This window comes from Puma concolor, chromosome C2 (assembly GCF_028749965.1).
Source record: "Puma concolor isolate L17-30 chromosome C2, mPumCon1.1.hap2, whole genome shotgun sequence".
Taxonomy (NCBI): Eukaryota; Metazoa; Chordata; class Mammalia; order Carnivora; family Felidae; genus Puma; species Puma concolor.
In genome coordinates this window covers 45,418,149-45,442,351 of record NC_141675.1, presented here as the reverse complement: position 1 = coordinate 45,442,351, position 24,203 = coordinate 45,418,149, and the positions used below count along the sequence as shown (strand labels likewise).

The 24,203-nt window shown below is 37.5% G+C and overlaps 1 protein-coding gene across 2 annotated transcripts in view; it reads right to left on the bottom strand.

Annotated features, from left to right (window-relative positions):
- Window positions 1-12,900: 12,900 nt before the first annotated feature.
- The window catches only part of EIF2A (eukaryotic translation initiation factor 2A), a 31,491-nt gene continuing 20,188 nt past the window's right edge, over window positions 12,901-24,203 (bottom strand). For both annotated transcript variants that reach the window (XM_025913146.2, XM_086674523.1), the window contains 8 exons: window positions 23,947-24,020; window positions 23,666-23,810; window positions 23,356-23,472; window positions 20,646-21,217; window positions 17,155-17,268; window positions 15,761-15,889; window positions 14,903-14,968; window positions 12,901-14,296 (listed from right to left, as the gene is read on the bottom strand). In XM_025913146.2, the coding sequence (XP_025768931.1) occupies window positions 14,231-14,296; window positions 14,903-14,968; window positions 15,761-15,889; window positions 17,155-17,268; window positions 20,646-21,217; window positions 23,356-23,472; window positions 23,666-23,810; window positions 23,947-24,020 (1,283 nt within the window). In that variant the 3' untranslated portion in view covers window positions 12,901-14,230. The remainder of the gene's footprint in view (window positions 14,297-14,902; window positions 14,969-15,760; window positions 15,890-17,154; window positions 17,269-20,645; window positions 21,218-23,355; window positions 23,473-23,665; window positions 23,811-23,946; window positions 24,021-24,203) is intronic.

Below are 24,203 nucleotides of genomic sequence, written 5' to 3'. Positions count from 1 at the left end.
AGCCAAGGTCGGGGAGGGAAGCAGAAATGCGCCTGCGCAGCGCGGCGCCAACTCACGCTCTGGGAGGCATCGCTGACCTGTTTCACTGTCATGACCCACCATCTTGGCTGTGTGCTGAGACTCGGGGATGGAGTTCAATGAGTAGGGAGGGAACGAAGTAGCTGGTGGGATGATGTCAAAGGGGCCTGTTAATCATAGCTCCCTGCACGTGTGGGTTCTACATACAATTTCACTTAATTCAGACATTAATCTGCCTGAGACTTTTAGGAGCACCTATTTAGCAGCCTCAATTCTGGTGTGGAGGATAAAAGAGAAAGCCCGAGCTTTCTGAACAGTTAATGCTTCACCCTTGGGGTGCCATGCCATGGCTTTTTCTTTGATCTTACAATATTGCACACTCCTAAAAAAATTTATTTTTTTTAAAGACTTTTGTAAAATTTCCATCATGTAGAGGAGTAGAATAATTACCTTACTCATTAACAACCTTTAACAACTGGTGACATTTTGACAGTCTCGATTGTCTATAGCTCTAACCTCTTCTTCCCCCAGGGATGCAAATATCAGACATAATATTTATTTCATTTGTAGGTATTTAAGCATGTATCTCTAGGAAAAAAACAACAACAACTAGTCTTTGGGGAAAAAAGAAAAACACTGACCACAATAACGTTATTTAACCTTAAAAAAAAAAAAAAGCAATTCCTTAATACCAAATATCCAGTGTTCAAATTTCTTCTGTCTTAATAGATATTAATTTTCCTAAAATCAGGACCAAAATATAATCCATTGCCATTGGTTGATACATCTTTTAGTTTCTGTCAGAACGTTTAAAACCAAGAATATACCAAGAATTGAGAAGTTTCATTTACCATTTATTGCAGCAAAAGGGAACACACACCACGGGGAGCTAAGGGGAGTCTCAGAAAAATGGTCTTAGACTCTATTATAGTATATGTTCTTTGATTGGATGATTTGGGGAAAATTGTTGGGGTAGCAGTGGAAAATTTGGTCATACTTTTTATTTTATTTATTTAGTTTTTAATATGAAATTTATTGTCAAATTGGTTTCCGTACAACACCCAGTGCTCATCCCAACAGGTGACATCCTCAGTGCCCATCCCCCACCTCCTCTGCCTCCCACCTCCCATCAACCCTCAGTTTATTCTCAGTTTTTAAGAGTCTTTTATGGTTTTGCTCTCTCCCTCTCTTTTTTTTTTCCTTCCTTCCCCTCCCCCATGGTCTTCTTTTAAGTTTCTCAGGATCCACATAAGAGTGAAAACATATGGTATCTGTCTTTCTCTGCATGACTTATTTCACTTAGCATAACAGTCTCCTGGTCATACTTTGTAAAGTCTCAGTATTCATAAATATGGGTCATTCTGGATCATTTATCCCAGACATTTCATTAATGAAATACATCAAATATGAGTTTGAGAAACAGCGAAATAGGAAGTTCTCAATAAATGTGTGCCCATAGTTTCTTATATCCAATAGCTCAAATGTAGCACATGATCAAAAAATTTTTTTAATCTAAGGGTGCAATGAAAGTCTGAAAACATTTCACAGCTGTCAATTTCAGCTTACTCAGGCTTTAAGTGACAATTGTGAATTTTATATATCTTAGGACAAAAGGAACTGCAAAAACAAAATCATAAACTTTTTTCAGTAATCACATTGATGGTGATACTATTTTGTTCATATTATGATTCTAAGACTGTTGCATGCGATGTGGAAAAAGCAAGTGAGTGATTATATTGGTATCAATGAGAATGGAAATTTTGCAATAGGAGAAAGGAAATAGATTTAAATTCATGTGTTAAGAAATAAATCGTGAGAAAGTGGAGGCAATTTCAGAGTACAAAATTTTTTTTTTTTTAATTTTTTTTTCAACGTTTATTTATTTTTGGGACAGAGAGAGACAGAGCATGAACGGGGGAGGGGCAGAGAGAGAGGGAGACACAGAATCGGAAACAGGCTCCAGGCTCTGAGCCATCAGCCCAGAGCCTGACGCGGGGCTCGAACTCATGGACCGCGAGATCGTGACCTGGCTGAAGTCGGACGCTTAACCGACTGCGCCACCCAGGCGCCCCCCAAATTTTTTTTTTAATTAAGAAATCTATTGGAATCCTTTGCAATAGTGGATTAGAAAAGATACATCATATGATCATTTCAATAGAATTTGGTAAAAATTCAATTCACTTATAAAAATTCTCAGTGACTTAGAAGGAAATTTCCTTGGGGCAACTGAGTGGCTCAGTGGGTTAAGCATCTGACTCTTGGTTTGGGGTCAGGTCATGATCTCATGGTTTGTGAGATCCAGCCCTGCATTGGGTTCTGTGCTGACAGCGCAAAGCCTGCTTGGGATCCTCTCTCTCTCTCAAACTATAAATTTCAAAAAAACAAATAAATAATAAATAATGGGAGCAATTAAAGATTGCTGGCATTATCAAAGAATTATCTTCAGAAGACTGATGTAATAACTGTATGTGAATAGATTGAAGTAACAAATGTCTAAAAGGGAGGGAGTCATCTACAACAGTGAGAAAGTTACCACAGAACAGTTGCTGTAAACCACCAGGAATAGTGCAAAACCAGGGCACAAGGAATAATTAGACTTGGTGGGTTCTTGGTCATAATGAAGATCATTATTGGGTAAGAAAATATTTCAAATGGGACCAATAAGATGTTCAGAAGTAGAGGCACCTGGCTGGCTCAGTCAGAAGAGCATGTGACTCTCGATCTCGGGGTTGTGAGTTTGCGCCCCACATTGGGTATAGAGATCTACTTAAATAAAAGTAAAACTTAAAAAAATATATGCAAATTAGGTAAGTGGGGACTCTCATTAAGCCTAGAAGGTTTCCAGCTCAGATAGGTGGGTGTGGTGGGCAGACAGATGTATACCTGGGTGGAGGTTGGGGGAACATGGAATGAATGCTCCCGGAAAACATGCATTTTAAGAGAAGAGGCCAAAGAACAAGAGCCCAGTCTGCAACAGAGCAGTGGTCTCTGGAGGAAAGATGATCCCAACTCGAGCGTAGTGACTGGCACTCATATTGCCTCCTCATCCCAACTCAACTAGACTCAAAAAATTGACAGGCGGAAGAGTCTTAAAATGAAGCGCAACATTGGAACCCCAGAAGTTCTCCAACAAAAGAATGTAATGCACAGAAGAGAGGCATTCTCCATCTTATCCAGGGACACAGACTAAAGGCACCTTAAGGGCTTTAGCACATCGGGGGTGTGCTCTGCTGAATGTGCCCAGATATTGACAAACTCGGGCACAGTGGAGTAGCCTAGGTGTGCCAGCAGGGGGCGTGGTGTCCAGCAGAGCAGAGCAGAGCAGAGGCCATGTTCATTAGAAGACCTGTGGTGTGAGTGAGGGAAATGGCAGCACCTGATAAGAGTGAATTCCTTTACCAAACAGAAGTCAGACATCACTTGGGGCCTAGGCTGTACTTGGAGTGGGAGGCAGGCATTATATGGATCTGCATGTAGGACCAATGAGTCCGTAATATATGAATGAGTTGGTATTAATAATGTACTCCATTTATTCTCAGAGGCTGGTAGTTCAGGTTATGAATTTTTCTTACTCTTCTATTTCAAACAAGTAGCCTACATCCATAAAAAGTTCAGTATAGCTGGCCTGAGGGAGTTTGCTTGGAGAATACAATTAATACAATTAGCAGTATGAGGAAGGGTCTGAAGATTGATGCCCTTGAAAGCCACACTGAAAACCAGAGAGCAAATTCAGCAGCCGCAGGTAATACAGGTTCTTCAGCAGAGTAGGAAAGTGCTGCAGGTTGCTGAGGAACATCATTTGGGGGATTTAGTACAAGATGGACTGGAAAAAAGAAAGGATGGAGAAAGTAGAGCATAAAGGTGATGGCCGTCGCTGGTTTTGGAGCCTGATCCTCCTTCTCTCTTGCTAACTGTATCGTTGTGTGTTTCCCTACAGTTTTAATAAGGATTAGAGCAAATACAACGATATATGTAAAATCTGTAGCCTGGTTCCTCAGGTAGTGATAGTTATTATTGTTTCTCTAAAGTAGTAAGGGCTTTGAATAGGGGATGATAAATGTCAAGAAAAAGGAAGAGATTTTTTCCAGAGGAAATATTGGCTTATTTGGTGATTGACTGCCAACGTGTGGTCTAGAGTAAATATTATGGACCAAATGTTCAGTGTTCCTCCTAAAATGTATTTATGGAAGTCCTAACCCCCAAAGTAATGGTATTTGAAGGTGGAGCCTTTGCAAGGTAACCAGGTTTAGGTTGGGTCATGACAGTGGGACCCCCCCCCCCCCCGACATGCACACACAAAAAGGGGTCATGTGAGCACTTAGTAAGATGGCTGTGGTCTGCTAGCCCAGAAGAGGGTCCTTATCAAGAACCAAGTCTGCTGGCACCTTGATCTTAGACTTCCCAGCCTCCAGAACTCTGAGAAATAAATATCAGCTGTTTACCCCAGTCTACGGTATGTTGTTATAGCAGCCCAAGCTAAGACCGTGAAGATTCAACAATTACATCTCTAGCTCAGGTTCTTTTCTTTCTTTCTTTCTTTTTTAATCTTTATTTATTTATTTTGAGAGAGAGAGAGAGAGAGAGCGAGAGCGCAAGCAGGGGAGGGGCAGACAGAGGCAGAGAGAGACAATCCCAAGCAGGATCTGCACTGTCAGTACAGTGGCTGGATCTCACAAACTGTGAGATCATGACCTGAGCCCAAATCAAGGATCGGATGTTTAACCAATTGAGCCACCCAGATGCCCCTCAGGTGCTCTTCTGATTTAGTTGGTCTAGGATGGGGCCTGAGCATCCGTATATTTAAGTTTCTTCAGGGAGAATCCACCATGCAGCCAAGTCTAGTGCATTAGACTTGAGGTCTCTTAAGAGTTCAAAGTGAGAGGGGCGCCTGGGTGGCTCAGTCGGTTAAGCATCCGACTTCAGCTCAGGTCACGATCTCGCAGTCTGTGAGTTCGAGCCCCGCGTCAGGCTCTGGGCTGATGGCTCAGAGCCTGGAGCCTGCTTCCGATTCTGTGTCTCCCTCGCTCTCTGTCCCTCCCCCGTTCATGCTCTGTCTCTCTCTGTCTCAAAAATAAATAAACGTTAAAAAAAAAAATTTTTTTTAAAAATTAAAAAAAACAAAGTGAGGTCTTACATGTCTTCAATTCCTCAGAGAGCCCAGAAAATTGCTCTGAGCATGGAAGTTACTTGAGCTTTTATTGCAATGAATACTAATGGGGAAATTGGCAAGCAGTAAAAGAATTTGGTTGTCAACACGTTAAATTTCAACTTTTGGCTGGATGTCCAAGTAAAATCATGCTGGAGGTAACTGGTAGCACAGGACTGGAGAGAATGTGCACATACGTATTTGGGAATCATTTAAATGCATGTGGCAGCCAAATGTATGGTTAATATATCAAATTCTTGAGGCCTCAATTAAAAGCATTAGATGCAAGGTAAATTAATATAACCAGCTAAAATTGAATTTAAAAACATTAGCTGCAGGGGGTGCCTGGGTGGCTCAGTTGTTTAAGCATCCAAACCTTGGTTTCAGCTCAGGTCATTATCTGTTTAGTGAGTTTGTGCCTTGCATTGGGCTCTGTGCTGACAGCACGGAGCCTGCTTGGGATTCTCTATCTCCCCCCTCCCCCCCCCCCGCCCGCTCCCAAATCGCACTGTCTCTGTGTCTCTCAAAATAAATGAATAAACTTAAAAAAAAATTAGCTAGAGAACATAGCTTGTATGGAGAAACAGTATTTGGACCAAATGTATCCATTTCAAGGTCAAAGGTAAGTAAGAAATAAAGTACCCTGTACAAAATTTACTTGAACACCAAGTTATCTTGTGGGGGCTTCTTCATAATATTAATAAAGTGGATATATTGTTGAAGTGCTCCCCAACATTGACTCCACTTCTTCTGGTAAAAGTACTTGTTTCTCTTCAGGGGACTAGCTTGACCCCACTGTAAACAGTCTTGTCAATTAAGATGCCCCAAAGCTTTCCCAGCCAGAGCTGTGCCAATATCCAAAGCCCAAAACTACTGAAGTTGATTAATTATGATAACAGAACCCTGAGAACAGTTCTAGACCCCAAACTATTCAGGTTTCTCTCACCTCCAGGTGAGAAACATTCTATGTTTTTTCACTTGAATCTGTGAGTTATTACATACTTTGCCACTATTTACTTCCCCCTAAGTTAGAGTCCATTCCTCTTGCTTACAAGTCAAGAACTCTGAGAGCCACGTATCTTCTTTCTCTCCTTAAGCCTGGCTCAGATTTTCTAACCTCAAGTCTTAACCATAGAAATATAGACAGGACTGCCTGCGTGGCTGAGTCAGTTAAGCATCCACCTCGGCTTTGGCTCAGGCCATGATCTCATGGTTTGTTAGCTTGAGCCCCGCTTTGGGCTCCGGCACTGGTGGCACAGAGCCTGCTTGAGATTCTCTCCCTATCTGCCCTTCCCCTACTCACGTGAGCACACCCAATAAATAAAACATTTAAAAATACAGACATTAAGTAAATGAACATTAAAAAAAAAAGAAGTATTCACAGACATTACATGGAAGTTCAGATAATAGACTATCAGTGTCTGGGAGGCCATTAGATGGTTGGAATAATCCTGGCTAGCAAGCTGTTCAGTCCAGCAAGTTGGGAATCAAGGCCAGTCCTCAGTACCAGGGAGGGGTGATAGCAAGAGGCCTAAGATAAAACTTAGGTCCACACAAAACCTGCATGCTAATGTTTATAGCAAATTTATTCACAATTGCTAAAACTTGGGAGATAACCAAGATGTTCTCCAGTAGGTGAATGGATAAATAAACTGTGGTACATCCAGAGAGTTGAATATTATTCAGCAGTAACTATCAAGCCATGAAAAACATGGAGGAACATTCAATGCATATTACTGAGGGAATTAAGCCAATCTAAAAAGGCTGTATACTGTATGATTCCAATATATGGCATTCTGGAAAAGTCAAAAGTATGGAGACAGTAGGATCACCAATTGTCAGGTGCGTGAGTGGGGAGATGCATAGGCAGAGCACAGAAGACTTTTAGAACAGTGAAATTCTGTATGAGACTATAATGATGGATCATGTCATTATACATTTGTCCAAACCCATAGAATGCACAACACCAAGAGTGAAACCTCACGTAAACTGTGGACTTTGGGTGATCATGTGTCAACGTATTCATCAGTTGTAACAAGTATACTACTCTGGTGGGGGATGTTAACAGTGGGGGCGGCTATGGATGTGTGGGGGCAGGGTGTATGTGGGAAATCTCTGTACCTTCAGCACAATTTTGATGTGAACCTAAAACTGTTCTAAAAAATGTTTCCAAAAAAATCTTCCTTTCTTCGACAGCTGTCAATTCAAATACCATAGCACTCTTGCTAGGGTCAGACATTACCTCTTCCTCCTTCAGGGAGCAGGAGGATATTTGTGAACAGAGTAGACTCTTCAGATCAGACAGAGTTGGAATCCAGTAGCTTCTATGCAAGGCTGGCTTCATGGGTGAGTCCATTTCACAGGACTCAGTGCTTACAAGGGCCTGTACATGGGGCACCTGGCTGGCTCAGTCGGTAGAGCATGTGTCTCTTGATCTTAGGGTTGTTAAGTTCATCCCACGCTGGGGGTAGAACTTTACTTAAAAAACTGGGGGGACTGCACTTGGCTTAACACTTTACCATCACGGTCTTGTAATTCTTATTTTTGAATGAAGAATACATTATTTTGCACTGGGGCCCATTACTTCTATGCCCTGGGAGTATCACTTCTTCACCATCACCAATATTACCAAACTCTATCTAAATTCCTTGAGAAAGTCTTTCATTGCCAGTATTTAAAATCCAAACATATTATTTCAAAAATAATATATATGCGTGGATTGTCTCCAATATACGAGTAGGGGATTGGGAGAGGAAGCACAAGCTAGAAACTTCAGGTCCTTTAAGTGGGTGCCAGATGTCTAATGGGGTGAGGGAAGGATGCAAAAACAAAACAGGCTGGGCACCATAAAAGATTGTCTCTGGTGATGTCACAATTCTAGGATTTGACCTGTTTAGCTTCAATTGAACATAGAAAAATAAAACTCGGGAAGTCATCAAAATCCTTGAGGAGAAAGTAGGCAAAAACCTCTTTGACGTTGTCCACAGCAGCTTCTTACTCAACACGTCTCTGGAGGCAAGGGAAACAAAAGCAAAAATGAACTATTGGGACCTCATCAAAATAAAAAGCTTCTGCATGGCGAAGGAAACAATCAGCAAAACTGAAAGGTGACCTAAAGAATGGGAGAAGATATTTGCGAATGACATATCAGATAAAAGGTTAGTATCCAAAATTTATAAAGAACTTATCAAACTCAATACCCAAAAAACAAATAACCTAATGAAGAAATGGGCAAAAGACATGAATAGACACTTCTCCAAAGAAGACATCCAGATGGCCAACCGACACATGAAAAAGTGCTCAACATCACTCATCATCTGGGAAATACAAGTCAAAACCACAATGAGATACCACCTCACACCGGTCAGAATGGCTAACATTAACAACTCAGGCAATGACAGGTGTTGGCAAGGATGCAGAGAAAGAGGACCTCTTTTGCATTGCTGGTGGGATTGCAAACTGGTGCAGCCACTCTGGAAAACAGTATGGAGGTTCCTCAAAAAATTAAAAATAGAACTACCCTAGGACCCAGCAATTGCACTACCAGGTATTCATCCAAGGGATACAGGTGTGCTGTTTCAAAGGGCCACATGCACCCCAATGTCTAGAGCAGCACTATCAACAATAGTCAAAGTATGGAAAGAGCTCAAATGACCACCAATCAATGAATGGATAAAGAAGATGTGGTATAGAGGCGCGTGGGTGGCTCAGTGGGTTAAGCATCTGGATTCGGCTCAGGTAGTGATCTCGCGGTTTGTGGGTTCGAGCCCCGCGTCAGGCTCTGTGCTGATGACTCGGAGCCTGAAGCCTGCTTCGAATTCTGTCATCTCCTCTCTCTGCTCCTCCCATGCTCATGCTCTGTCTCTCTCTCAATAATAAATAAACATTAAAAATTTTTTTTAAAAAAAGATGTTGTATACATATACAATGGAGTATTATTTGGCAATCAAAAAGAATGAAATATTGCCATTTGCAACTACTTGGGGGAACTAGAGGGTATTATGCTAAGCAAAATTAGTCAGTCAAGACAAATATCATGACTTCACTTATATGAGGACTTTAAGAGACAAAACAGATGAACATAAGGGAAGGGAAGCAAAAATAATATAAAAAGAGGGAGGGGGACAAAACATAAGAGACTCTTAAATATGGAGAACAGAGGGTTACTGGGGGGGGGGGGTTGTGGGAGGGGGGATTGGCCAAATGGGTAAGGGGCACTAAGGAATCTACTCCTGAAATCATTGTTGCACTGTATGCTAACTTGGATGTAAATTAAAAATAAATAAAAAACAAAACAAAACAAAAAAAAAAAAAGAAAAATAAACAAAAGTGTGCCTGGAAGGAATTTTGCCTCAGAGCATAAAACGTAAGCAGCTCTGTTTTGCTAAGTCTTTTGGGACTCTAAGAATACAGCTCCCTTTTCTTTGAAAAGGCATTAAATTCCTACGAGATTTCTGAAGGTATTCCAAAGTCATATTTGATTTGATTTGCAACCATTTCAGGGTTACACAGTACTTATTTCCTCTTCCTAGTGTGCTCACTATCCCTCCATCCCTCCTCAGCTCAAATAAGAAACTAAGAGGTTTCTTGGGTGTGATGGCTCTGACCCAATTCCAATGTCATTCCTTCACAACTCCATTTTCCTTCTTGCTCTGTGCATCTCCTGTGTATCTTTTTCTCTGTCAAACCAGTCTACAAGATTGCAACTTTTAAGTGAGTGAACATATTTTCCAGATTGTTGTTAAATTTCTAATTCTTTAATTTCCATACACAGTGCTCTGATTTGGGGGACCCTCTAGTGGCCACATCAGGAATTGTTTTAGCTAAAACGAATTTTCAAATGCACCTAAAAGATATTAGACATACCATAAAAACTTTTAGAAGTGTGCTTTTCTGACTCCTAACTCAAGAGAGAAAAATAAAGCACCGAATTTGCCACTCTCCGTGAGAAATGCCAGGAAAGGGGTAAAGCAGCAAATCTATGGTAACACCGGAAAGATGGCAATGGCCTAGAAACTGTAAAAACTCTAGAAATACTATTTGGCTTACCTGTCATCTCCGCAACATACCAAGAAAAAGGTGAAGTAAAGACAGGAGCTGTCCGAGCCCCAGGGAGGCTCCAGGAACCAGGTAGAGCAATAGAAAGGGAAGGAATGCACGGTGAGACAGCAAATCGAGCAGCTAATTTGAGTAGGCAGTCATTTCTGCGTTAAGAAGCCTTCAGTGCAAATAGGTCCCCACAACTGCAGCAGGTCTCCCATGCCTGACACCTAACCTTACTGACTCTAATGTGGCTAGGTTGTCCCTGTACAGTGGTTGGTAATGTTGCTGGGGCCTGTGGCTGACCCCTCATGCGATGGAGCGGTTAGACAGTCTCAGCAGGACTATGGTTGTCAATAGATGTGTCTTTAGGTATCTAGACAGCGAAGGGACCAAGATTAAAATGTTTACCTTACAATTTACTTTGGGAAAACTCAACATCTTACTTTTTTCACGTTTCACAGACTTTCTGATATGAAATTTCTTTTGGAATTTATACATATTTTTACTTGCCAAGGGTGTATAAATTCAGGAAGTATTTAGTTTAAAAAAGTAACATAACAGTTTATCTGAAGCAGATTGGTGGCCCATGAAGTCTTTTCACTAACCTTTGAATAATAAAGGTTTAAATGGTTCGATCCTCATCAAAATCAATCTGGTCCATTGTCTTGTTTCTTAAAAAACAATTAGGTGTTAAGATGCCAATTTGCAATCATTCATGATATTCACTCAAGTAACTCGATCATACTTTCATCAAATAAAAACAATAGTCTCAGAGAGAGAGCAATGCCCAAGATGAACACAGACTGACTTAAAAAAACCCAAAGAGGTGAGATTGGTGAAGAAAAAAACAATAAGGGGGCATTTAAGTTTTTAAATATGATGTGACCCAGCAAGGCCACTGCTGGGAATTTATATAGTGGAAACTATAAGAAGCAAAATAACTGTATGCTGCACTATGATTATTTTCATTTATTCTGTATTCTTGTAAAGTAGAAGTCAGCAAACTTTTTTAGAAAGGGCCAGAGGAGAAATGTTTTAGACTCTGCGAGCCATACAGTCTGTTCCACCTACTCAACTGCAGTTGTAGCATGAAAGCATATATGGCTGTATTCTGAAAAAACTTTAAGGATACAGAAATCTAAATTTCATGTAATTTTCACGTCACCAAATTATCTTGTGATTTTCCAATCATTTAAAAATGCACAAACTACGCTGTGCTGCACGGGATTTAGCCCACGGGCTGTAGTTGTGAAGCTATGGGCTGCAGCATCATTTTCATAAGGTTGCATAGCGTTTCATTTTCTTATTAAAATTTTTCACTGTCCTAAACATCACACAGTTTTGCAGACATTTACTTCCCTCTCATGCTACCTCGGAAATCAGATATGCTACCAAAGAGTAAATGAATTCCACTCAACCTCCTTAACACTGAGTCCGCATCTTAGAAATGAAAGGTGTATGGCACTCACAAACTGAACTGCAAGAACAGTTCTTATTTCTTATTCTGAAGTCTAGTCTCAGCTGATTATGATTTTTTAACTGTACAAAACTATAATCTCCTTTATATAAAAAAAGTAAGCACAGCAAATAAGGCTAACATTCCTTCTGACCGCCCTCCATCCTCATACTCAATGTCCTCAGTTTACGCTAGACTTTTTCTATTAAGTTCACGTATTTTTAAATGTACATGGAAAATACAGTGTTAGTTTGACAATATTCAGTATTACTTTTTTGGTAACATACAGAGCATGTTTTGATGCAGATTATCTATTTCTTTTCTGAGAAAAGAATTCCTTTTTTTCAAGTGATGGTGTTGGGTTTTGCTCTTTTTCTCTTCCCTCACTGGGAAGCTTGCTTAACTCATGAAAAGATAAGGAGGGCCTTTGTGTCTACTGAAGTGCTTCCCCTCAAGATTATAATGCTCTCCAGAGATGTTTATGGCAAACGCCAAATGCATTTTTGAGACACTCTGAGCAAGGGAGATTTTTATGAGAATCAAGGATTTACAGATTTTCCTTTATAATGAATACCAATGTATTTAAAATCTCATTTTCAAGCAGACTTTTATAACCTTACCCTTATTTTCCCATCACTTTACTCTTACTCCCAGAGGATAATGTTTAAACTAAAAATCAAACAAAATGTGTAGTCAAAGAACCTATTAGTGATTTTTATATTGACATGTGCTCAGAAATGAAACATTTCCTTGGAAAAAGTTGAATGGATTAGATGACTACAGAAATAAAGACAGTTCTAAAAAATGAGCCTAAGAATTTTGGTAAGAACAGTTAGCCTGGAACAATTTAAAAGCATCTGACTAAAACAAAAGTCAAAGACACTACCTCTGAGATAAACATTTTAAAGATAATTATTAATGGTTACCGTAAATTGTGTTATAAATGGGTAATTAATTTTTTTAATGTTTTTATTTATTTTTGAGACAGAGAGAGACAGAGCATGAGCAGGGGAGGGTCAGAGAGAGAGAGAGAGACACACAGAATCCGAAGCAGGCTCCAGGCTCTGAGCTGTCAGCACAGAGCCTGACGCGGGGCTTGAACTCATGGACTGTGAGATCATGACCTGAACCGAAGTCAGACGCTTAACCTACTGAGCCACCCAGGCACCCCAGTAAATGGGTAATTAATTTTTTAAAAATAGACTGCCAGGTCAAAAAAAGTCACACTGTCTCAGGATGCATTAGTTAATATTTTATTAGAAAAACGATTTTTAAGGTAAATACACTGTAAAAGTAATCTATCTGCTTAAGTGTTTATTATCAGAAATGAATTAATGTTGAAAGCAATTATATGTATGTGCGTTCACACTCACACTCACTCACTCACTCACATACACTCTCCCTCTCTCTCTCTCTCTCCAAATATTTAAAATAACACTCAAATTTTAATGAATTAGGTCTTTACCAAATCTTATTAGAAGTTCTGGGGTGTCAGTAAACTCAGTTATCTGTTTTTGTTTCTCAAGGTGTTTCTGGATTCTTTTACCTATCAGTTTAAATATTACCTCTTGGAAAATGGCTCATCAATGCAAATGAAAAGTAATTTCAAATGTTGGGGTGCCTGGCTGGCTCACTGGAAAGGTGTGAAACTCTTGATCTTTGGGGGTTGTGAATGCCAGCCCCATGTTGGGTGTAGAGATTACTTAAAGTAATCAAGCTTAAAAAAAGAAAAGTAATTTCAAATGTAAACCTGATTAAAAAAATTAATTGCAATACTCTGAAACCAAATATAAATTAGTTTTGATAGATGAGCGTCTGGCATTATCATTACATCTTCTTTTTTCATCATATGAATAAACAATCAAAACAATTAAGACTCGACTACAACAAAATAATCATAGTTCATGTTTGGAAAATATTTACCTCATCATTAAATCACTAGATTTATTATTTGAAATACCAAAATAAAATGTTTTACTATTTTCCATTTTTAAAGTCTGTATTTTAGAACTAACCAGAAAAACTATTCCAAATACTACAAATAATATAATCAATTTAATATATTTAGTAAAATCTGATATTTAAGGCTTTTCTTTCAAGTTTGGACAGTATAAGAATGCTTTAGGATAAGAAAAAAGCCATATTACATATTCAAAGGAAAAATTTCCCAAACTTGTCTTGTAAATTAATAAAGGATCTGTTAACTTAGCAACTTATAACAAAGCCAACAATGATTAAATTTAAATTGTTTTTATTCACATATATGGTAAATACTATCCTCTACTAAAAAAAGCAATGACATCGTCTTTCAATCTGTCAGGCTTACTAAAGAAATTCATGTATTTCTTTTCTACATCATGTGTTGACATGGCATAGGATGCAGGATGTAAAAATCAATTTAATAGACATTATTAAATAATTTTATACATATGCAGAATCTTGGATAAATGGTTAAAATTATAGATGAACATTAAATGTGGGTACATGGGTATTTCATGTACACCAATGGGTTTATCAGAAAATGTGTTTGCACTGATTTCTGGTAACAATTGGCTTTCTGTGAATGTTTAAATACCCAATTCCAAATCTTCCAGCTCCTGGAGAAGGGCTTTCTCTTTCTGAATCTTCTCCAACTAGAAAAGTTTCAAACAACAAAGTTATTAAATAGGAAATGAAATAAAGTAATTATTGGATCTTTACCCAAAACAACAAAGCAGAAAAAATTTGTAAACGGTGTATTTCTGACATTTTAACAGACCCACTGGTAAATACAGATTTAAAAATACAGAGTAACAAGCTTTAATGTGTTGCGTGGTATAAATCAAGGGGGCAAAGCACAAATGCCACCTTACTGCAACTCTGAGGGTCCAATAAATTTTCATTCTATACTTCGGCATCCCTCAGAAGGCGAGAAAGGAATAAAAACAGGGCAGTGCAACCTGAGATATAGGAAGGAAGAGAATCTTGTGTTTATCTACTGTAATACATTGCCTTTATTTTCAGCAGCAATGGCCTTACTATGCCTCTTAGAAATCACGATTCTCTCATTTACCATGGTCTACATCCGGTCTGGTCTTCCCCTGTGCTTCTCCGTTTAAGTATAAAAGGGTTTTACAAAAGATATGGTTTTCAAAAGAAGTTTTTAAACTCATGTGCTCTTACTTGATTAAATGATTGTGTATAATAAAAAGGGAAGAGTGGTAGTGACTACACGCGCGAATGAAACACGTAAAAATGACCTGATTTTTTTCTAGCTGTTTTCCAGCTGCGGCTTGTTCTTTCAGTTGTTCGATTGCTTTCAGTTTCTGCAAACATCAAATATATTATGAGTCAAGAGGAAGGAAGAATAAGTAATTTCAGAATGCAAATTTTTTTAGTATCACCTCAATCACATAAATGGGAAAACTGAGTAAGGAGAATCAATTATCTCACCTTTGGATCAAGGATAGTCTGGTAAAATGCTAAGATAAACTCTTTTTTTAAACTTAGATGTAAAACTAAACATGTTAAGAACACAGGATTTGGCAAATTTTCAAGTTTTCAAGTAATGGTATTATATATGTACGTGTATGTATACACATACATGTATTCGTAGGTAAATATATCACTAACTTCACTGTTTTCTCTAGCACTCCACTGTACCTAGACAATGTCTGTGGCTTTAAGAGACCCTTCATAATGCAGCCTGGGCAGGCTCCAGAAACCCGATTTTATACCAGGGCCATCACCACAAACTGGCTGCAATTTGGCAAATTAATAAACTTCTTTTTGTCTCCGTTTCTTCACCTTTAAAACTGGGATAAACAGCTGTTCCCACTGATCTCGTAAATGTCTAATGAAATACTGAGTATAAAACAGTTCAGCATATTTCTGTACAAATGGACCTTTTTTACTGCTCCAAAAATCAATAATAAAAAGACTTACAGCCTTTAGACATTTATGAATAGAACTAAAACCAGTGCCATTCCTAAATTATAGTATTTCATAGTGAGAAAGCAATAATCAGAGCTGCTTCTAACTTCTTAGATGCCTATCTTTATATATTTCTCATGTATGTCTTTTAATAAACACATCTGCTTTTTACTTAAGTCTCTTACTTTTTTTAGGTTCTTGATTTTTTTGTCTACTTCAGGGTCTCCAGAGGTTGACTGCGAGATAGTATTTCGTGGTGTGCTCTGTGGGGCAGGAGTAGGTGCCAAATCGGGACTCTTTTCATTCCTTGCTTCCTGCAGGAAATATTTTCAAAAAATCAATTTTCTAAAATCAAAACATTAAAGTACGTCAACCAACAGAGCCTTGATATATAAAATGCTAAAGCCAAAATGTGATTTTATCTTTTATACTACATTTTATGTCATTGATCTGAATTGAAGGTCTCACGAAATATGCCACATTGTCCCATAACAGAAAGATACAATGCAGCTTAAAAAAAAAAAAAATCACAGTATAAGGAAGACACCCAGAAGGTTTTTACTGTGTAATTGTCATAGAGACTACTTTGCTAGATCTAAAATTTAAAGTAGCATAATAATTTGAGACCCATGTTGAGCACTGTTAGTGCAGAGCCTACCTGGAATTTTCTCTCTCCCTCTTTCTTGGCTCCTCCCTCCCCCCTGCCCCGCTCCCATGCTCATGAGCATGCACACTCGGTCCCTCTTTCTCTCTCTCTCAAAATAAATACACTTAAATAAAAAGTTATATTTAAAAAAAAGATATTTCTGGAGATGAAGTATATTAACTACAGAAGAGCACACTGATTTTTTTTGAAGCTCAGATTTTAGCAGACTATGGCTGCATAATGCAATTCTATACCTTAAAATAGTCATTGCCTGTCAAAACACGTAAGCAACCTAGAGCTGACAAAATTCAAGCATTGCCAGCAAGACCGCATTGTCCGAATCTCAAAACTATGATCGCCATGACTTCACGAACAGATACTCCTAGCTTAGCTGACCTCACCATCACTATAAGACACACACAATCATAATCTGTCCATTATTACACTGCTGTGTTTTTTCAACTATAAAATCATATAACAATCCACCGTTTTGGGTACTTCTGGTGTTGACATTCCCAGCTGAATAATTTCCTATAGTAATGTAATACTGAGAAACAAAGTGGCTTTAGTATCGTGTCATTTCTGATCTCTCTTAACAAACGTACGCTTTCAGGGAGCAAACTGCACCACTTCACACAGGCTCCACCAAAAGGGTCTACGACAAGTAACGTTACTACACAATCCTATCAGGGTTTCAGGTTTTAAGATCAGGTCGTTTCCTCGCTTCCTCATTTTATTTTATGGAACTATTCAGAAATTCACAGGCAAACACAAAAAGAAAGACATTCTGGCTATTTATATCTAACTCCAACTACATTTTATAACGGAATAGTCAAGTCTTGAGGACTAGAATCTTTAAACTTTGAGGCTTAAACTAAGCTAATTTAACTGGTTTTGTTTGTTTTGTTTTGAAAAGATTAGTGCCCCAAATACCTGTTTTGCAGCTTTCTTAGCCTCATGCTTCCTTTGATTTTTCAGGGCTGTTTTTGATAATGGCTTATCATTTCCTGCTTGTGGTTTCATATTCTGAGGTGGTTCCTCCTCATGCTGTGGAAAATGTAAAATAAATGACTGTGAAATGCAGTCCATGTTTTTAAAAACAGGTATCACAAATCATATAATTTTGCTAGTGTGGAATAAACTTATTAAATTTGTTTTACAATCACTGGCAAAGAATATTTCAAAATTCTTATTAGTAACAGGCACACTCCAACTGTCAGGATGGATTTAATAAGGATCTTCCTATTAACTGATATATGGTGTCTTTCATTTATACAAGATCTGGCAAAATTCACTTCAGTTTTGCTTCAACAATGGAACTTTTCTTAGTACCACTATGACACATGATTCTTCTGAAAGTAGATACTAATGGTAGCTCCTTCCGGAGTCTTTTTGGATCGGACTACTGCCAACAGAAACCTAGTTGCCTCATTTGTTTTCTCTGCACAAAGAATTACTTGCTAGATCTTTATATGCAAAACCAGAGATTAGAAGATTAAAAATAAAAGCAAATTGAAAAACGAAAACAGACTAGAAGAAAACAAAACAAGAGGGGTGACTAACCGCATACTTATAAATCCAGTATTAACATAATGAAGAGGCATACAAAAAACTCAATGACCTGTCAGACTATACAACAAAAACACATCATCATTTCCATCATGAGATATTTATATAGCCATCCATCAACTATATTCTACAACAGAAAGAGGGTGAATTAAGGAGTGGATCAAGGAGGTTCTAATATAAAACACAGTGACTATGGTTGATAATTGAAATTTGTGGAAACTCAAATGTTCCCACCACACACACACACACCCCACAGTGAGGTGAGATATTCATTAATTAACTAGATGGGAGGAATCCTCTCACAATGAATACATCTAACAAATCACCATGACAGACACTTTAAATATCTTACTATTTCACATGTCAGTTAATTTCAATAAAAGAATACACACATACAGGTTTACATTATCTCCGGAGCTGCTTCAGGCAACATACAGGATACATGACAGTACTACAACTTCTTATCAGGTTCATCTACTCAGCGATTTCCCTCTAAACTGCCGTTATCTTAGTGGTAACTGTCTCTTGGACTCTTATCATTCTCAGCACATCAAAAGAACCAGATCTCCATGAAGGTTCTTAAGGACTAGCTCTCAGATCCATGTTGTACTTAAAAGTGCTATAAGGAAATGGGCAGGGTCAAACGTTTAAGATGACGGAGGAATAAATAAGAAATCATACCGTGACTTCATCTTAGCTGCATGAACCGTAACAGGTCATCAAAGTTGTGTGTGCATACATGTTCTACCTGAAGCAACTGAATATATGAGAACCCACAATTGTAGAACAGATTTGATGGCACGTCTCTTTCACTTTCTTATCCACACAGCATACAATGTTAGTTGAGACATGGCTTTATTTGCCGAACATTTGTTTTACACATCAAAATTCTCTCAATAGTGGGCTCTCCTATAGTACTTTGCTTGGGATAAAAAAGTTTCTATTCATGAGAACTCCAGGGAAATGACAAAGCAATTACAAATGATATAAGAAAGGATAAGTTACAAGGCTATTCCACAAGGCTCTTATCCACAAAGGATAAGTTACAAGGCTCTTCTACGTTATGAACATAACGTAGCCATCGACAGGCTTTCATTTTAGACAAAAAGAAAAAAATATCCACACAGCTACTACGGATCATGAGCTTTTCTGGCTTTAGTACTGTGCCTATCGCATACAATTTCATCCATATTAATATATTTTTTTGATCTGTGTCAATTATAATGGGACTGTTTTAATGAACACATTACAACACTGAAGGGTGATTTTGGAAGCCAAGAAATACTTAAGTATAATTTATAGGTGAGTTTTTATTTATAAAAAAAGTTTTTTCTTCAGAGAGAGAATCCCATCATTTTTTTCCCCTTGTGATACATAACCATCCTCCTTTGTGAAGTTATTTACTAGAATGTCTTTGTTTCTACTAATTTCTTAGCAGTATTTTTTTTTTTTTTTTTTGCCATTTAGCTCATTTCTAGAATTTGATACAAACAAAAAATTCTCATTAGCCTGTGGTTCCTCCATTTAAAATCATTTGATAAAATCACATAATCGTCATGTTACGTACAAAAGCAAAAATTTAGTGGAAATCTTAAATGGTGAAACAATTTTGGTTTTAAATGTTCTTACTAAGTTTTATCACTATTTTCAAAGTATATCTTTCTCTTCCTCCCCCTATCAAAACAAATGAGTTTTATGGATCAGAGAATAAAAATATACAGTGATTCGGAATTTAGCCCTCTTGTGCTTACAGATATTTAGAAAGCCAGATATGTTGAGGTCACTTCTGTTTTTATCTTAGGTAAGGAAAATTTCAATATAGAGGGAAGACAATCCAAAGTCTACTATATCCTTCTGTTTTAATCTATATACAAATATCATAAATGGGCTTAATTTGTTCATAAGTTTTTATGTTTTTAGTAAATGATACAACAGAAATGTTTAAACAAAACATTTCAATGATGTCATTACAGACCACTGCTAGATTTTGTGGAGGAAGAAGGGTTCCTCTGTTTTTGTTTTTGAGAGGGTTAGGAGTGGTACAAGGGAGGCATAGGATATTTATCCTTTGAACAAGTGTTGACTTCCCTGAGTGGCTAATAATTAAGTGACTGAATATCCTCATTTACTTGAACCAGTTTACACCTACTGTATGGCCACCTATATAACACCAATAATATTGTTGTTCATTCTTATAGAACAACTTTATTTCTTAACATCATCACAGAGACTCAGATCACTAATAAATGTTTCCCCTGAGCTCTGAAATGCTCACATTTTAAAGATCAGAATGTGACCAATGCTCTAGTCATAACTTTACAATACAGATGGGAAATGACAGCCTAAGGAAAATAAACATGTTTTGTTTGACCAACAGTGTTTTCAAAATCGAGCAATTTTACATAAGCATCCAGACTGGTTTTGTCTTGAAAAATCATTTTGGCAAACTGGGCCTAAATCTCCTATGGAAACAATCAGCTACTGCTGTGCGGTTGCTATGGCCTTTAAAGAGGGCATGATCTCTTCCTTCCCCCATTCTCTCCCAGTCACCAAAGCCTTACATTACCAGCCTAGCCTGACAGGCATGTGAATTCGAGCCCATGATGTCTACAAAGGCAGCATGTCATACTCCATTATCTTTCTCACAAATGTAAAATGTGAACTGTTTTAAATGGACTACTCTGTTAACAATGTCAGCTGTTCCCCATCTTCAGTGGTAGGTCCTCCATGATTTCTAGAGTTTATATTCTAATCAGGTGCTAAGTAACACAAGAACATACATGAGAAAAAGGTCTCGAGAATTCCACACACTAAAAAAACCTTTTCCTACCAAAGTAGTAAAAAACTTTACTTACTAGTTTGGAATTGGTGATTGGTTTATTTCTTAAAGCTGGAGGTCTATAAGCTGTTGCAACTTTAGGTTCTTCACTGGGTACGTCACTTGGAACTGCTTGGTAAGTTATCGTTTTTGCTGGAAATATTCCATCCAAAAATGGCTGCCAAGAAACCTGCCATAATTCTGCATTTGATGGCACATCATGCTTGTGCAAGACAGAGCCAGTATAATGCCAAATCTTGTACCCATTATTGACACGTAACCTGGGAGCACATGTGGCTGTTAAAATATGCTCACCATCAGGGCACCAAGCAAAATATGTAGAATCAGAGGCCACTGGTTTAGAAATAAGTTTGTAGTTTTTAACATCCCACACTTCCATTTGTCCCCTCAGATTTCCAAACCCAGCTAGTACTAATATATGTCCATGCGGGCTATAGTAGGCTGCATTACGAGGACCAGTTCCGAAGTCAAAAACAGGATCACATTTCAAGTTGAAAATTGTCGCTTTGGCAGGCATAAAACCATAAACAGCACAAAACTCAGTAGAACTAGAATTCCAAACGACATCATAAATGGGGCCATTTTTTGCTAGAAAAAGAATATAAAACCGAAATTAGCAATAAAGAATAACATGAGTACAATATTTATTAGTGAATTACAATTGTATAATACTCATAAACATGTCAAACAGTAAAAAAAAAAATCCAACAATTTCAAGATACATTACAATTAAAATATTTTTATATGATATACTATGGATATTGATGTATAACCATAAATTTATTTAAGAACCTCTAGGGAATCTAAATTTCGTTTAAACATTTTGGCAATGTAGGCTCAAAGACACACGTTATTATTACTATTACCAAACTAGTTTTCACTGGAAGAGGTAATGTGGGCACACAGGAATAAAAATACACATTATATAAAATGATACACCACACAATAAGTTCCCCCACACAAAGGCAACCCTCTATTCCCTGTATATACTTTCAGAATAGTTTTGTTGAAATTAAGCATCTCTCTTAACCATACATACACATACACACACACACACACACACACACACACACACACACACACACACACACAGTTCTTTGTTGTTACAGTTAGTATTCTATCTTGGAGATGTTTCCATATAAGCACACTAAGATCTGCCTCACTCTTTTCCAATGGTACTGTATTCCTATATATTCTCAACTGTGAGTGTACACAAACACATCTATAGGAGTGAAACTGGCTGCTCAAAGGTACATACATTTAGTTGATAATGTGCTACCAGACTGCCCTTCAGAGAAGCTGTACCATTTTATATTATCAACAGGTTTTTTTTGAAGTTTATTTACTTATTTTTTTAGTAATCTCTACACCCAATGTGGGGCTCAAACTCACAACCCCAAGAACAAGAGTCACATGCTCCTCTGCCTGAGTTAGCCAGGAGCCTCAACAGTGTGTGAGAGTACAGATTTTCTCCTCATTCTCATTCACACTGTGTAGTTTCATACTTTTATCTTTGTCAAGCTGCTGAGACAAAAATTGTTGTCTTGCCTTCCTTTCTGTTCTTTTATTATAAACTGAGCACATTTTAATATACAATCTTATTTCTGGTTCTGTGGACTATTTTTTACTGTCCCATGCCTATTTTTCTCCCCAATTATTGGCCTTTTATTGATTTGTTATAGCAACAAAATTCACCTTTCTCATACTCATCCCTTTGCCATCTAAATAAATTTTCCCCAATCTTTTCTTTGGCTTATTTTATGGAATTTTCTTCCTCCGATGTAAAACTCTGTATTTTATATATTCAAATTAATCACTTTTCCTTTATTAGTTCTGCCTTGTTAGAAAATCTTTTTTCACTTTTTTAAGATTAGAAAAAAATCAACTTTAGAACCAGTTTACCTAGTTTATAAAAACCTACCGGCATTTTAATTTTTAGGTTAATTTGGAGAAATGACATCTTTATAAAATTCTCCTTATAAAGGTCACATTTTGTCCCTTAGAAGTTTTAAAGTTTTCTTCCTATTAGTCCTATTGATTTCTTGCCTTTTGTTGTTATGCATTTCCTTCTATTATGTTTTTTAAGTGGCTATTTATACTGTGACTTCATCTATACATACAGAGATGATTCTGTTTTTCCTCCTTCAAAAGTGTACATTTATTCTTTTGATATGTTACACTGACAAGGTCTTTCAGGATGTTAAATTATAGCGGAAAGAGGACATCCTTGTTTCCTTTCTGACTTCAGAGGGAATACATACTTTTTGTAAGGAAGTTTATCCTACTCCTACATGTTCAATTCAAAATGAAAAACCAGGGAGTTGCCAGAGTTTTAAAACTGTCTTATTCTACAGTTAATTTAGCTCATCAAAACAAAAGATAAAATGGTGACATTCCTCACACTCAGTTCTGAAGGAGTGCTACACTCACAAGACCAACTCCCTGTCATTATAAGTTAAATAAGTCCCCAAAGAGCTACTGCAATGAAATTAACCTCACTCAGCAAGTTCCCCACTAAAGTGCTGGCATAACTAAATTAATTGGATTCTGTCAAAATAATGTATGTCTGGGGATGACTTTAAGTTTATTAATCAAGAGGAATTTTACCTGAAAGGTTATTAAAATATGTGAGTTTTATCACTTGAACAAGAATTTAGATTGCATCATCTTTATGGCCCAGTATTTTTTCCATTGTTTTAGCATAAGAAGACTATGGGAATACTCACGTAGCTGCACGACAGCGCTTTCTCCGTTCACTGCAATGTAGTGCAGCGTTTGTTCCCCGTAGTAGGACGCCCCTGTCTTGTCAACGTCTGTACTAGCTATTACTAACACAGCAGTAGCTAGAACGGAAAAAACTTTCATTAGATTTAAAACACAATTTAACCTGATGCTGATAAGAAAAATTTTTTAAATTTAACACAGCACATGTAAATTTTCATTAAATAAGCATTGATATTCTTTTTTTCTATATACATATAGGAATATAAGCCTCAATGAATACTTGATAAATGAGATAAAATGTATTTATCATACCTTTTTTATTCCATAGCATTGTAACTTTATCAGCTTTAAAGAAACTTTTATTAGCTAAGGCTGCATGAGGTCCATCAAAATTGGGGTACTGATATAATCTAACAAATGAAGGTGCACCCTTACTTCCTGGAACATAGACAGCCACCTGAAATACACATACATCATCGTCACTTAATTTTCTGAGGCATATAAACTAAGATGGACATGTTTTTATAGTCACTAAGCACTAGGAAAAGGTTTAATTTCCTAAAATTCCATATGAACAAAGACATAGAAATTACCTTGTATGGTTGGGGTCCAGGTGATAACACAAAATCATTAATTTTTTGCAAATGCAATTTGTTTGCAATTGTGTCTAAAAAAAACAAAAAGCAAATGGTGTTGGAAGAATGAAACTAATAGGAACATGATAAATTCTGAATGTATTATAAACGATTAATGTAATGATATAGTAATACTGCTCATTGTAGTCTCATGAGTAGACTCATGTGGAGGGGGAACAACACAGACCTACATTTTAATTTCTACCCAGTCATTT